The sequence below is a fragment of the Oryctolagus cuniculus genome, chromosome 7, assembly GCF_964237555.1.
Source record: "Oryctolagus cuniculus chromosome 7, mOryCun1.1, whole genome shotgun sequence".
NCBI classification, from domain to species: Eukaryota; Metazoa; Chordata; class Mammalia; order Lagomorpha; family Leporidae; genus Oryctolagus; species Oryctolagus cuniculus.
This window is the reverse complement of record NC_091438.1, coordinates 121,650,637-121,665,132: the sequence shown is the minus strand read 5'-3', so window position 1 is coordinate 121,665,132 and position 14,496 is coordinate 121,650,637. Positions and strand designations below refer to the sequence as shown.

Here is a 14,496-nt window from a genome sequence, read left to right as displayed (position 1 = left end):
AGTGTTTCCCCTTCTCTCTTCTTGGTCCAGTTTTCAGGTATTTTCTATTTGAGGCCTCTTGTTTCCATCAACTTCATTTCTTTCCTACTCCTTGGGGTGCCTTGATTTTTCCTGCTCCCTTCAGGAGTAAATCATTGCTGTAGCCTAACCTGTCAACAGAGTGAGTGGAACCACCATGAGCTCTTTAAAGACATACACAAAGCCGGCTGGCACCGCAGCTCGATAGGCTAATCCTCCACCTAGCGGCACTGGCACACCGGGTTCTAGTCCCAGTCGGGGCGCCGGATTCTGTCCCGGTTGCCGCTCTTCCAGGCCAGCTCTCTGCTGTGGCCAGGGAGTGCAGTGGAGGATGGCCCAAGTGCTTGGGCCCTGCACCCCATGGGAAACCAGGAGAAGCACCTGGCTCCTGCTTTCGGATCAGCGCGGTGCGCCGGCCGCAGCGCGCCAGCCGTGGCGGCCATTGGAGGGTGAACCAATGGCAAAAGGAAGACCTTTCTCTCTCTCTCTCTCACTATCCACTCTGCCTGTCAAAAAAAAAAAAAATATATATATATATATATACACACACACACACACACACAAAGCCAACCTAGGTATTTAGTAAGTGCTTGTTAAATATAGAGTAGAAATGTTCAACCTACAAATTCTCCACCATTGCATTAAATACGCATTGGTCCACTTTTAAGAGACGAATACTGATTACCTTTCCAAATGCCTGCTGCAGCCAAGGCTGGGCCAGGCCCAGGTCAGGAGCCCAGAACTCAGTGCAAGGCTCTCAGGTGAGGACCTCAAGTATTTGAACCTCCCAAGGTGCTTATTAGCAAGAAGCTGGAATTCAAAGTAGAACTACGACTCAATCGAACTCAAGCATATGGAATGTGCTGTCAAAAGCTGCATCTTCACCACCACTAAATGCAAGCCCCTGTAGTGTTAACTTGACAAAAGAAACAGGTCCCACCCTGGGAAGACATTTTTAGATGGGCCCTTATTTCAAGTTTTCTCAAAACAAGCTTTGAGTTAGTGGCTTTGAAGATAACCTCTGAAATTAGAAGTCCTGTTCATGGCTATGGATTTGGCTAAATTGACTTTCTGATTTCCTGTGAAGAGAAAAGAACCTGAAGTGCTAATTCATACACTTTTTAAAGATTTATTTATTTATTTTTGCACAGGCAGAGTTAGAGACAGACAGAAAGGTCCACGGCCAGTGCGCTGCGCCAATCCGAAGCCAGGAGCCAGGTGCTTCTCCTGGTCTCCCATGCGGGTGCAGGGCCCAAGGACCTGGGCTATCCTCCACTGCCTTCCCAGGCCACAGCAGAGCGCTGAACTGGAAAAGGAGTGACCGAGACAGAATCCGGCACCCCAACCGGGACTGGAACCCAGGGTGCTGGCGCTGCAGGTGGAGGATTAGCCTAGTGAGCCACAGCGCCAGCCTTATTTATTTGAAAGGCAGAGTTATAGAGAGGTAGAGAAGTCTCCCATCCACTGGTTCACTCCCAGATGGTTGCAACGGCTGGAACTGAGTTGATCCGAAGCCAGGAGCATCTTCTGGGTCTCTCATATGGATGCAGGGGCCCAAGGACCCTGGCCATCCTGTACTGCTTTTCCAGGCCATAGCAGAGAGCTGAATCAGAAGAGGAGCTGCTGGGACTTGAACCGGCGCCCATATGGCATGCCGGCACTGCAGGTGGTAGCTTTACCTGCTAGGCATGGCGCCGGCCCCCACACTAAGTCTTAGTATGTGATTACCACTTAACTTATTGAAAGCCTTCTGTGTTTCCTAAGTCCAGCAGCTGGAGAAAAGAGGCATTATTTTTATTAGCAATTCAGACACACTGAAAGCAATTGGTGCTGGAAACTGACTCCCTTGTATATTGTTATATAACCCAGTCTTTACAGGAGCTAAAATAATTTTTTAAATTTTTTATTTGGAAAGCAGAGAGATCTATCTGCTTCTTCGCTGCCTCAAATCTCTGTAACAGCACGGGCTGGGTGAGGCTGAAGCTGGAGCTGGGAACCCAATGAGTGGCAGTGACTTAAGTACTTAAACCATCACCTGCTGTCTCTGGGCTGTCTAGGACTCCAACCCAGGCACTTCAATAATGGAATATGGGCACCCCACCCAGTGTCTTAATTACAATGCCAAACATCCATCCCCAGCTAAAACAATTTTTAGTGAATAAATCAGATGTTGTCCTTCCCTTGTGTAAAACATCAATACTTCTGTCAGGAACGGCATTGTGGCACCGTAGATTCAGCTGCCCTTTGAGACGCCTGCATCCTGTGTCAGTGCCTGCTTTGACTCCCAGCCACTCCATGCCTCTGGCCCGGCTTCCTTGTGCACCTGGGAGGCAGCTCATCGTGGCCTAAGAACTTGGGGTCCTACCAACCACGTGGGAGACCTAGTGGAGCATCTGGCTCCTGGTTTCAGCCTGGCTCAGCCCCTGCTGTTGCAGGCGTCTGGGGAGTGAACCAGCAGGCAGAAGATCCCTCTCCATCTCTTTCTATCACTCTGCCTTTCAAACAAATCTTAGGGGGGAAATAGCTTCCCAGCACATTGAAAACAAAATCCAAACTCCTTAGGAATGAGCTGGCCTCTGTCTCCGTTTTACATGTTTGCCCTGCAGCCCTCCTCTGCATGTTGTTCAGATAGCTGACTGCTTGCCCCATTTATTTCCTGCATTCTTTTAATTCTTGTTAGTCTTCCCTCTCAGAACAGACTCCATGACAGCCGGACAGTGGTTATGCACAGCCGTGTGTTAAAGGAAGGCACGGAAAAAAAGGTGGGGGGCAGAAACGTACCTAAGGAATCGGGGGGAGCGGCCAACCCGGGGTGGTTCTCACTGAAGAGTGGAGGATGGCGAAAGGGCACAGGGAAAGCTCTCCATGCGCGGCCACTTCCAACAAGCCTTGTCTCTAACTTGGGCCTCAGTCCGCATCCACTGACCTCATCCTCCACCTGCCACTGGAAAGCCGGCTTCGTGTATGTCGGGAAGAATCTGATAGTGGCGTAGAGTGTCTGCCCAGGACTCAATCTTCCCTTCCAGCACTGAGCGTATGACATACGCTGATTGGAGCACCTCTCTCCCTTCTGAGGCGCTGGGGCTCCAACTTCAGCAGGCATCAGATTTGCCTGGGGGGCCTTGCTTAAACCCCACTTGCTGCACCTCAGCCCGACAGCTTCCAGGTCTGAGTGGGGTCTGCAATTGGGCATTTCTAACAAGTGCCCAGATGGTCCTAACGCAGCTCACGTGAGGCCCTGCACTTTGAGAACCGCTTGCCTACGGGATCAACAATGATCAAAGCCAAACTGCTTTTCTTTACCTGAATTTTTTCATACTGGAGTTAGAAAAAGCAGCTGCCTGCTTCGCTGGCCTTAAGCTCTAAGGACTGGAAGCCTGAACTGCCATGGCCCCCTGCCACACAGGGATCCCAGGTCAGAAAAGTAGCGCAGGAGCCCCTGACGCCGCGGTTCCCACTGCCTGCCTGCAGTGTATGTGGGCCTTCTGAGTACAGAGGCTGTGCTAGGTGATTGGTCGATACGCTTGCATCAGCAGCCCTAGGAACCAGTTGGCATTACCTCCCGTTTTACCTCAGAGGAAACTGATTCTCCAAGGAGTAAGTGATCCAAGTAAGCTTTGGATACAGTCTGTGCTTTTATCCACTACCGAGTGTGATTAATAGAACATAAAAGTCAGACACTGTTAGACCAAGCTCTTCTGATTTTCTCATACTGTGAAATGGCTTGCGGCCTCTTTCCCAGAGATAACTGAAGAAGGCCAACTTTAGCCCAGCAGTGACAAAATTCTGGCCCATGGACTACTTTGATCTACAGATGGGATGTGCTTGTCCAGCCAAACCTCACAAGTGCTTAAACTGAAAAGGCGTTTGAGGAGCTGGTGTCGTGGTGCAGGGGGTTAAGCCATTGCTTGCAACACCTGCATCCCATATCTGATATGGTTCGAATCCTGGCTGCTCTACTTCTGATCCAGCTCCCTGCTAATGCGCCCGGCAAAGCAGCAGAAGACGGCCCAAGTGCCTGGGCCCCTGCAACCCACGTTGGAGACCCAGATGGAGTTACCGGCTTCTGGCTCCCACCTGGCTATTATGGCTATTTGGGGAGTGAACCAGCTGATATGAGAGTGATTTCTGTCTCTCTCTGCACTCCCACTCCACAGCCTTTCAAATCTTTTTTAAAAAGTTTTTGGAGTGCCTTCTCACTTGCCGGTGCTCCTGCCCCCTGTCTCACTGCAAACCTCTTCCGTCACGGTCTGTGCCCCACGCCTCTGTCCAGGCCTGCAGCTCTGCTCTTGTGTAAGCTTCACCTCCCAGCTCTCCCTGTGGTTGAACTCGACTTGTCCCCGTGGGGATTACATCACACCTGTTCTTCCTTTTTTTTTTTTTTTTTTTTAAGATGCATTTATTTGAAAGGCAGCCCCTCTACCTTCTTTTTATGAACAAATACTGTTGCTTAACGACGGCTTGTTTTCGTTTGACCTTGTTCCAATCAGACCTTCCTGCTTCATCTGGCCACATGGCTGGGGGACGCATATGACACAAATATGCTAGGTGTTCCCAACCAAGAATTTCCCATGACTGGGTTATTAGCTAACACCTTCCCATCCTTAATCGTGGCCCAAGAGTCAGTATAAGTTGAGTCTTTTTTTTTTTTTTTAAAGATTTGAAAGGCAGAGTTACTGGGGGGGGGGGGGTTCTTCCATCTGCTGGTTCACTCCCCAGTTGGCTACAACCACCTAGTCTGAGCCAAGCTGAAGCCAGGATCCAGGAGCTTCTGGGTCTCCCACATGGGTGCAGGGGCCCAAGGACTCGGGCCATCCTCCACTGCTTTGCCAGGCACATTAGCAGAGAGCTGGATTGGAAGTGGAGCAGCCAGGACTCGAACCAGCATCCATATGTGATGACGGCGCTACAGGCCACTGCTTTAACCCACTGCACCACAGCATGACCCCAGTTGGATCTAACTTTAAACTGCTAATTTTACAGTTTGATCAGCAATTCAGTAAGTATGGGCTGGAGAGTTCAGCTGCCTGTCTTCAACTCTTTCTGCTCTCTGAAAGCTGTGTGATCATAGGCAAGTTACTTGTGTCTCAGTTTTCTCATCTGTAAAATGGCAACAACTGTCCCTGCTTCACAGGGTAACTAGGAGGATGACATACAGGTAAAGTGCTTAGAATAGCAACCGGTAGAGAGCAAGCACTTAATAGTGAGGATTCTCTCCTCCAGAACACACAGTGTCTATGTCCCGGCGTGTTTATTAATGTGAAGGGAAGAAGCCAAGCCAAATCCAGGCCTCTGTGAGGCACCAGCTATGATGTCTCTGAACTTTCCTCAGCTTTCCAGCAGAAACTGGCAATCGTGTGACTTTGGAGAGGGTCCCATTTTCTTGCTTAACAGTTGACTATACCCTGGAAGCAATCCATAAAGTTCATTTACAAATGGATTTTTCAAACCCTCACGTGAGGTGCCTTGCTTGTGTGGGTCTGTCTACTTCATTGGTCAATGATAAAATTTGCACCAGATTTCACGGGAGCTGCGCCCGCCCGGCAGACAGGCATTGCCAGCCTTGGGAGTGGCACTGGGTGCATATGGGAAGTCCTCATGTGCTGCTTGGATTCTGGAATCGGTGCCGAATTAGTGGGAGGGGCTAAGGACACACTGGGACGCTTGCCGAAAAGGCACTCTGAGGTTTCAAATTTGAAGCAAACAAGATGCTTGTCTACCCCGCATCATCTTAGAAGAAATTAACTTGGGAGTGACTCCAGAGAAAAAGTGTCAGGACTTGGTTCCTGTTTTCAATGGTTCCAGCAGGCCAGAGCTTTCGGAAAACCTCCCGGTGTCATTCTGAGAATTCTCTCACCCAGACCTCAGCCAAGGCTTGCGTGGGGGCTGGTCTTGCAGGGGCCTCGCTTTGATGTCAGGTCACGGCTTTTTGCTGTGAATGACGGTAACTGTCTTGGAGACACTCCCATCCCGACTCAAAAGATAAGAGAATAGGGAAGGCAGCCAACACATGGGAGAGCCGATAGGGACCAGCGCGCTGCTGGAAGCCGCCCTGCCAGCGCGGGCCCGGGCTGGGGAGAGGGCTGAGTGGACTTGCCAAGGACCTCTTCAGATCACATTACACACGCGCGGTCTCCCTAACAACTGAGTTCTCCTGTGGGGCCCCGGATTTCGACTCTGTCTAAATGGGGATTACTTGCTCTCTGTGTGTCCTGGCTAGGACGGCTCCCCGCGGAAGGAAGCCCATTATTCCTGTGGGGACACAGCCTGTGGTGGAAAGGCAGGAAGGTGTACCTGTCGCCTCATTTTGCAGATGGAACCAACTGGACCGCAGTTAGACTCATCGAGAGCAGGGGAGAGCCTTAATCCAGTCCACACTGCTAAGTTTTAGAAGGTCTTTGACTTCCCCAAGGTCGCTTTGCAAATCCGCGACAAAGCTAGGGCTGGGTCACCTGGTCAGCTCTGGGTGCCAGGCCCCGGGAGGGAAGACTGCACTCTGAGAAGCCCACCCCAGGGGCAGAAACCCAGCGTCGTCTCCCCTTCAGTAAGCGTCCGGACTGAACCCTGGCAGGAGCTGCAGGCGGGATAAAGGAGGCGAGCTGGCTAATGCCTGAAGCCCAGCAGGAAATCAGCACCAGGCAAACCTGGAGAAGCAAACCAACGGACACAGAATTTTAAAATGAAAGCGAACACAAACAAAATGGATGTTGCAATAAAATGTCTTTGTAAGCCGCAAGTTCAAGGGAGGATTGCGTTTGGGCCCCAGGCCCTGTGCGCTTTAAGAAGCATCAGCGGCTTTCCAACAGGTGAGGAGGCCGAGAAGGCTTGGCGGGCGGCCTGCTGGAACCTCGCACTGTGACGGCCTGGGGCCAGGCTGCGTCCGGGGTCCCGCAGGCCGCGTCCTTGGTCCTGCTGACCACACGAGGCCGATTTCCACCCTGACAGGACTCGGTGGCAAAGGTGCCCGGGATGCGGATTGTGTCGCTTTGTCCCGGACGGGAATGCGCTTCACCTAAAGCCTGTGACCTCCTCCGCCCTCAGCCGCAGGAAGCCGCTGCCCGCGGACGCGTGGGTAACCTGACCCGGGCGATGCTCAACAATGCGCGCGGGCCGGGCCAGCTGGCCGCGCTGCTGCTGTCGGGGAAGCGGGGAAGCGGCGCAAGCAGCGGCGGTGACCCGCGCAGGGGCCAAGGTGTGGAGCTCTGGCGTTAGGCTGTGAACCGTAGACTTCGGCGCTGGTCCTGACCTGGAGTTCTCACTTTCACCAGCCCAGAAATTGCAAATTCAGATGCATGTAGGGCCAGAAAGCGAACATAACCCCGGCCGATTCCTGCGGAATTCTTTGCAGCAATGAGGCGCGCGGGTGCCAGGTCTTTTTCTTGCTTTTCTTCTTCTTGTCCTCCCTTCCTCCTCCTTCTCTTCCTCCTTCTTGATTAGTTACCAGAAACCTGACTCATGTGTGCCGTCTCTTCATGTTTAAATGCTGGGAACTTACTCACAAGTTTGAAACATCAGGTTGCTCAAGCAAAACACACAGGGACCAGGTAAGCTTGTGGTCAGGACTTTGCCCTGCCTAAGAATTCAAGCAACACATATTTTATTGAAATAGATGTTGCATGATCTCGTAAGTGAATAAATTTTATTACTTAAATATATCTTTGCTCTTAACTGAAAAATCTAAAACATTTACAACAGGCCAAGAATACCTGGTCCATTTCTAAGAAAAACAAGCTGTCGGCAAATAAATGTAGCTCAGAGTGCAGCACAGACGATGTTTACGACGCGTGGATTGGTCCCAGGCCGTCCGGCTGTCCGTCCGTGTGGCCCACAGCAGGGGCGCGGGTGGGACTCTGGGAAACCCGCCACCTCCCGAACTTCCTGGCTTTGGCACAGAGGGAGCCACGCCTTGTCAGGCCTCGGCATCCCCCTCCCCACTGGTGGAGACTGATTTTTCAACAGAAACTCACATTTTATCTCACTCAAAAGACCCGCCCAACTTTTAGATGGGAAAGTTAGAAAGGGAATGAAAAGAAGGAGTGAGGTGGTGGGTGTCTGTGTCCGGCCTCGGGCCCAGCCCCCAGCAGCGTGGACAGCTGCTGAAGCTGGACAAGCACGCTGGCCAGCGGCGTCAGAGATCGACCTCCAGAGCAGAGAGAGAAAACAAAGATATACATAGAGTTGGTTGGTTGTTTTTTTTTTTTAAGCCAACTATGATCCCATCAATGTATTTCTTAGGAAAATGTAAACTGTTCATACATTCTCTAGGACATCACAGTGAAAAACAAGTACCCGTATGTGTGAAGGGCAGGCAGAAGGCTCCACCTGCTCTGCCCTTGGCAAAGGCCCTTGGCCGCACTGGTGAAAATGCCAGCTTTGCTTCTGCACGGATACCACGTCATGCCGTCCCGTGGAGCACCGGTGGACCCCAAAGGCAGGGCAGGGCAAGGGGAAGGGGGTCTTTGAAATGTTTCCAGGAGCTCTGTCCAGCGGTCTGTCCTTCCAGGCCAGGAGTGCCGCACAAAGCTACAAGGACACTGATGAGACTAGGGATCTGCTGCCATTCTCTAGGGAAGACTTGGCTTGCAGTGTGGCCGCCTGGATTCGAAAATGTGTCCTTGACTCCATGGAGTAATTCTTGTAGTTCTGCCTGCAAGTGAACAGAAAGTCAGACCCCCGCGCGCCTGGGCCAGGAGGCCCTCTTCCCTGTGGGAGCGGCGCGAGCCCCCGCGGCCAGAGATGGCGTCCAGAGGCTTCAATCCTGTCTGCCCCAGGGGGTGATTACCTGGAGGGCCGTGTGGCCCCTCGCCCTGCTCTCATGCCCTCTGGAACCACTCCTGGTCCTGTTGGGTCCCTAAGCTGGGAGGGGTGGTTCTGGGAGTTTTTTTGGTTTCTTGTTTTGTTTTTTTAAGCTTTATTTATCTAGTTGAAAGAGCAACAGAGAGAAAGGGAGAGGGCGTGCTGGTTCATTCCCCAGATGGCCCCAACAGCCAGGGCTGGGCCAGACCACAGCCAGGAGCCTGGAGCTCCATCCTGGTCTCCCACAGGGATGGCAGGGGCCTGCTGTCTTCCCAAGCACCTTGGCAGGGAGCTAGCTCGGACACAGAGACACTCCTATCAGCACTCGGGTAAGGGACGCAGGCGTCCCACGTGGCAACTTAACCTGAGCTCCAAAGGCCAGCCCCAGTTCCGGGAGTTCGGATCCCTGGCCTGGAAAGCAGGGAGCCTGGGTCCTCACACCAGTCCCTCTGCGGGCTTGCAGTGTGAACCTGGCAACTCGAATCCCGCCTCTGGGCTTCAATTGCTCGAGCGTAAACTGGGGAAGAAGCCTTTCTCTGCCTGGTGACTGCTGGGTCGGCGAGGACGCAGGCCTGGCCTCCGCGGCCACCCCCGCCCGCGCCTGTGCCCGGAGCTCAGAGGGAGCAGGGGAGGGCTGAGGCGACCCGGGCCTTACTTGGCGGACTCCAGGAGCCTGATGGCCTCTTCGTTTCTGCCTTGCTCCATGAAGAGCAGGGCCAGCTCCAGCAGGGCGTTGGGGATCAGGTAGTGGTCGTATTTAATCTTCTTTTCACTGCAGAACAGGGCGGGCATGGCGCTCAGGCTTTGCCCTTGAGACGTCCTTCAGGTCCTCCACGCAAGCTTCCCCCAGACTTCATGTGAGGATTTCCTGACCCAAATTCCCATCTTGGGAGGCTCCCGCCACCTGCCCGAGAGCCGGGTCCCAGGACAGCCTTTTCCAGTGCCGGGCCCAGGGCTCCCCCGTGGCCTGAGGCCCTGTCCTCCAATGTGAGCGGCTCCTCAGACAGCAAGGTCTGCTGCTCGTCTGGCTCACGTCTGGCTGGCATCTGGCCTCCTCTGGCCCCCTCTGGCCCCCTGCCCTGGAGCCCTGGAGCCACGCTTTCAAGACGCAGGTGTGCCTGGGAGGCTTCCTGGCTCTTGGCTGCCACAGGACAGAGCCCAGCTGTGCCAACAAAGGTGCAGGCCCCTGTCGGCGCCGTCTTCCTCCCATCGCCTCCGCCCTTCCTCTCTCTCTGACTCACCCAGACCGGGAAGGCCACGTCACTGCGCCGCCGCCCCCCCCCCCCCCGCCCCGCGCGCAGGTGTCCGTCCCGCGCGCTGGCATTGGCACACGCAGAACCTACTCCACTTGCAGCTTCCTCCCCGCCTCCCCTGCGCGACAAACTCCCCCGCTCAAATGTCCCTCCTGGAAAGCTTCCCCTGGGTCTGCCGTTAGGTTTGGGTCTCTCCTGGGGGCGCCTCTGCCCCTCCGCTTTTCCCCAGCACAGCCCTGGGTGTTCTAGGCCAGCCTGCCTGAGGCCAACGTCGGGAACACCGTGCGCGCCCAGGGCCGGGGCCGAGGGGCCGAGCTGCGACTCCAGGGGGCGCCACCCACTCAAAACAGCAGCACGTCTGCGCGCCGTCCAACAGCCCGGAGGCCCTCTGGCCCGGCACAGAGCCGCCGCTGGACCAGGCAGGGCAGGTGCGTGGCAGTCGGCCAGGCTCAGCCGCTGCGTGGGCGGAGGAGCGCCCAGCAGGCCCGGCCGCGGGGGCAGCCGCGCGGGCACTCACTTGGCCGAGATGCTCCGGAAGTTCTCCTCGGCCTCCTGCACGCGGCCCAGGTACTTCAGACACAGGCCTTTGAGCAGCTTCACCAGGCACTCGTCGTCCGCCGAGAACTCGTTCTCTGCAGCCCGGAGAGGGGGGACACAGGGCCTGCGCGTTCGTTCGCACAGCAGCGGCTCCCAGGGCCCTGGCTGCGCAGGGTCCACGCTCCGCACCCTCGGGAGGTCACGCCGAGGAGCAGAACGGACACTGAGCCAGGGACAGCACCGTGAGGTCGGGAAGGTCCCTGTCCGCCCTGGCCAGGGGACAGAGGCCAGCTGGCATGGAAGCCAGGCCAGAGAGACAAGGGCCAGTGGCCAGGGTAAAGGGAGAGGGAACTTGAACTGCGGGGGCCCGGGCCGGCCGGAGGGGTCGAGGGCTGCGAGCACTCACCCGGGCTCCTCTCCAGCGTCTCCTCAGCCCTGGTGATCACCTCGAGCATCCCGTCCGTGAGCGCCGGCTGCTTCCCGATCACGGCGTAGCCATTCCAGATGTACATCATCTCCTGAGGAGGCGGGCAAGTCAGTCCCAGGTTTCCTCAGTTTTCCTGCGCTCCGATCAGAGAAGCACTGAGAGTCCTTCTAGCTCTCATCTTCTGGGACAAATCTCAGCCCAGCCGATGAGACTGTGGGCTTGGGGGTGGAACGGGGGAGCCCTGTCACTCACCACGGGGGCCTCCCTTAGTCCAGGGAGGACTTCAGGTGCGCCGAGGTGCTCACTGTGCTGTGCACAGCTGCCAGCAACTCCCTGTTACTTTTCCACCATGGACTCCTGGGGACCCTTTCGCCCTCTCCCCCAGCCTCTCTGTGTCAAAGCTCTTGCCATCGTTTGAGGACCAGGCCAGGCCCCACCCTCTCCAAGAAGTCTTCCTCCTTACCCCAGCAGGCTTGGGGTATGCTATACAGCAGAAACCATAATTTACTGATGTACTTTAAGACAACAGGGTTTAAGTCCGTGTCACCTTCTCGCCTATTTCCCTAAAGCAAAAGGTTCCATAATGGCAACTCAGTCCGTTTCTTTTAGAATTACATTACCATCATGAAAACTATAAAACACACATCCTGACTCTTTTTTGCCTTGCCTGACAGGAAGCTCATAATAATAAATTAAATGTTCTTTCATAATAACTCTTAGCATTTCCTAAACTGTCATACCAGGCAATGAATGTGACAATGATTTGCATACATGAACTTCTAGAAAGACATTATTGTAGTAGTTCTTGTTATTATATTTTAGGAAGGGAATTTAATTTTAGGCCAGAATTTCTCAAATTGTTTTGTGGTCCCAGGTTAGCAAATGTTCCAGTAACAAATTTTAAGAAAAGATCTGTGCCAAGGGCCAGTGCTGTGGCATAGCGGGTAAAGCTACCACCTGCAGCACTGGCATCCCATATGGGCACCGGTTCAAGACCAGCTGCTCTACTTCCAATCCAGCTGTCTGCTATGGCCTGGGAAAGCAGCAGAAGATGGCCCGAGTCCTTGGGCCCCTGCACCTACATGGGAGACTTGGAAGAAGCTCCTGGCTCCTGACTTCAGATTGACCCAGCTCTGGCCATTTTGGCCATTTGGGGAGAGAACCAGTAAATGGAAGACCTCTCTCTCTCTCTCTCTCTCTCTCTCTCTGCCTCTCTGTAATTCTGCCTTTCAAATAAATTAAATATTTTTTAAAAATTTTTTAAAAGTTAGGGAAATGCTGCACACCTGAGCATCTTCTTGGAGATTCACTCTCCAACTGGGATATGACAGCTCCAAGAAGTCTATAGTGTATAAACTGCGCTTAGGCCAGTCTTTCACAAATGTACTCACTCATGGGACTCACTTTGTGCATAGTAGTGTTTTGCAGAGTATAGTTTGGGAAATCCCCTACATTTCCGGTGTCATTGCTACCTGGTCCTTCCTACAGTACTCCTTTTCCAGGGTCGGCGCTGTGGCATAGCAGGTAAAGCCACTGCCTGTGATGCCAGCAGCCATAAGGGTTTGTGTCTCAGCTGCTCCACTTCCTATCCAGCTCCCTGCTAATGTGCCTGAGAAAGCAGCAGAGGATGGCCCAAGGCCTTGGGCTCTTGCCACCCACATGGGAGACCCAGATGAAGTTTCTAGCTCCTGGCCTATTTTATAGAGCAGTTATGGCCCAGCCCTGGCCATTGCAGCCACCTGGGGAGTGAACCAGCAGATGGAAGATCTGTCTCTCTCTCTCTCTCTCTTTTTCTGTCTCCCTCTTTCTCTCTCTGCCTTTCAAATAAATAAAATAAATCTTTAAAAAAAATACTCCCCTCACTCATTTGATGGTAATAGCTTTACTGTATATATTAAGATATCTTTTAACTACTTAGGAATATTCAGGACATAAGCTCTAAAAATTCTATATAAATATTAAACTCTTCCATTTACAAAATGTTAAATGAATTTTAGCAGTTGACTCTCATAACTGCTCTATAAAATAGGCAGTGTGTGCGAGTGTACTTCCAAAAGCTCATGGAAAAAAAGAAATTCAAAGATAAGTTTATTTTGGTGCAAAAAGTATCTTGAAACCCGAGGGTATTTTTTCAAAATATGCATTTTTCCATGAAATTTTGAAGTGCTCTCATATTATCTCCATTTTCCATTAAGGGAATACTGCTGTATGAAATGGGCAAGGAATCTATTATTTTAAAATTCATTTTACACTGAGGGAAGAGGGAACCTATGTAAGGGTCCACAATCAGTGGGAGGGAGAGTCGGGGCCAGAAATCGGTCTCTGAAGCAGCGCTCCTTCTACGAGCTGGCCTGCCTTACTGTTTGAGTAACAGCAAGGATTCTTAGCAAACCGGAACCTTATCTGATGCCTGCTCAAATCCCGCAAGGAATTATGGCTCAAAATGTGGCCGCTGGAGCCGGACTGGTGAGTTCAAATTCTGCCTCTGTGACTCACTCGCTCTGTGACCTGAACAAGTTATTTTATCTCTGCTTATCTGTTAGGCCTCACTGCCGCCATCTGTAAAGGGCCTCACAGAGGAGGCAACAGGCAATGAACAGAGCAGGTGTCCAGTAACAACGTCGGCTCTTCCTGCTGTGGCCAGCTCAGAGCTGACTGTGAGGCTGGCCAGGCGAGGGGAGTGTAAACAACGATCACAACATGTGACCAGCCTGAAGCAGGCTGGGGACAAGGGTGTGGGCTGCCCCGGAGCGCCGCTTCTTCTGCCCGCAGGTACCTGCAGCCTGCTTACCTGTCCCCGGGTACCAGCCCGTTCTCCTCTGTGCTCCTCCGCCCCAGTCCCAGGGGAACTGTGAAACCCTCTCCCAGCCCCTGAGGCATGAAGACTGAAGGCCTGTTTCTTTCCTCCATGTCCCATGGGTGTGGCTCTCAACCAATCTCCCGCAATCCCAAACCATAGGGCAGGGCCTGTCCAGCGCCTCCTACCCACCAGAGCAGGGACTGGCAATGAGACAGGGTTGGGGGAGAGGTAGCGTCTGGACTTCCGGATGGCAAACTTCTCTGTGGGTAGAGATTTCCCAGCGATCTTGAGTTTCAGGCCTGGCACAGCTCTGCAAGAGTAGATGGGGGCAGGGTGTCGATGGGACAAGGATGAGTGGAGCAGTGGAGGCCTGAGGGCCCCAGCCCACCCGCTCCACCGGGCCCCTCTCTGGCAGCGACAGTGGTGGGCTGTACAGAGCCTTCCAGCTCTGACACAGCCTGGGGCTGTGGTCTCAGTCTCATTTCTCAGGCCCTGTCCCCGGGCCTGGCGGGGCAAGGGGCTCCTCTACAGCAGCTGGCAGAGGTGACAAGGTCCTCAGACGCCCCCAAGCCTGGCCTGCCTCCTCCACCTGCAGGCCCCACGGGAGGTCTCATCCCAGTCTCACAGGCGAGACCAACACCCAGAGAGAGTGGGACCTACCCAAG

At 53.6% G+C, this 14,496-nt stretch overlaps 1 protein-coding gene across 5 annotated transcripts in view; it reads right to left on the bottom strand.

Moving 5' to 3' along the window:
* Positions 1-7,640: 7,640 nt before the first annotated feature.
* The window catches only part of TTC39A (tetratricopeptide repeat domain 39A), a 51,822-nt gene continuing 44,966 nt past the window's right edge, over positions 7,641-14,496 (bottom strand). For 4 of the 5 annotated variants that reach the window (XM_051857783.2, XM_051857785.2, XM_051857784.2 and 1 more), the window contains 5 exons: positions 14,021-14,141; positions 11,011-11,122; positions 10,585-10,699; positions 9,470-9,586; positions 7,641-8,665 (listed from right to left, as the gene is read on the bottom strand). In XM_051857783.2, the coding sequence (XP_051713743.1) occupies positions 8,542-8,665; positions 9,470-9,586; positions 10,585-10,699; positions 11,011-11,122; positions 14,021-14,141 (589 nt within the window). In that variant the 3' untranslated portion in view covers positions 7,641-8,541. Of the gene's footprint in view, positions 8,666-9,469; positions 9,587-10,584; positions 10,828-11,010; positions 11,123-14,020; positions 14,142-14,496 lie in introns of all 5 variants that reach the window. The other variant, XR_007924065.2, reaches the window with a different exon arrangement.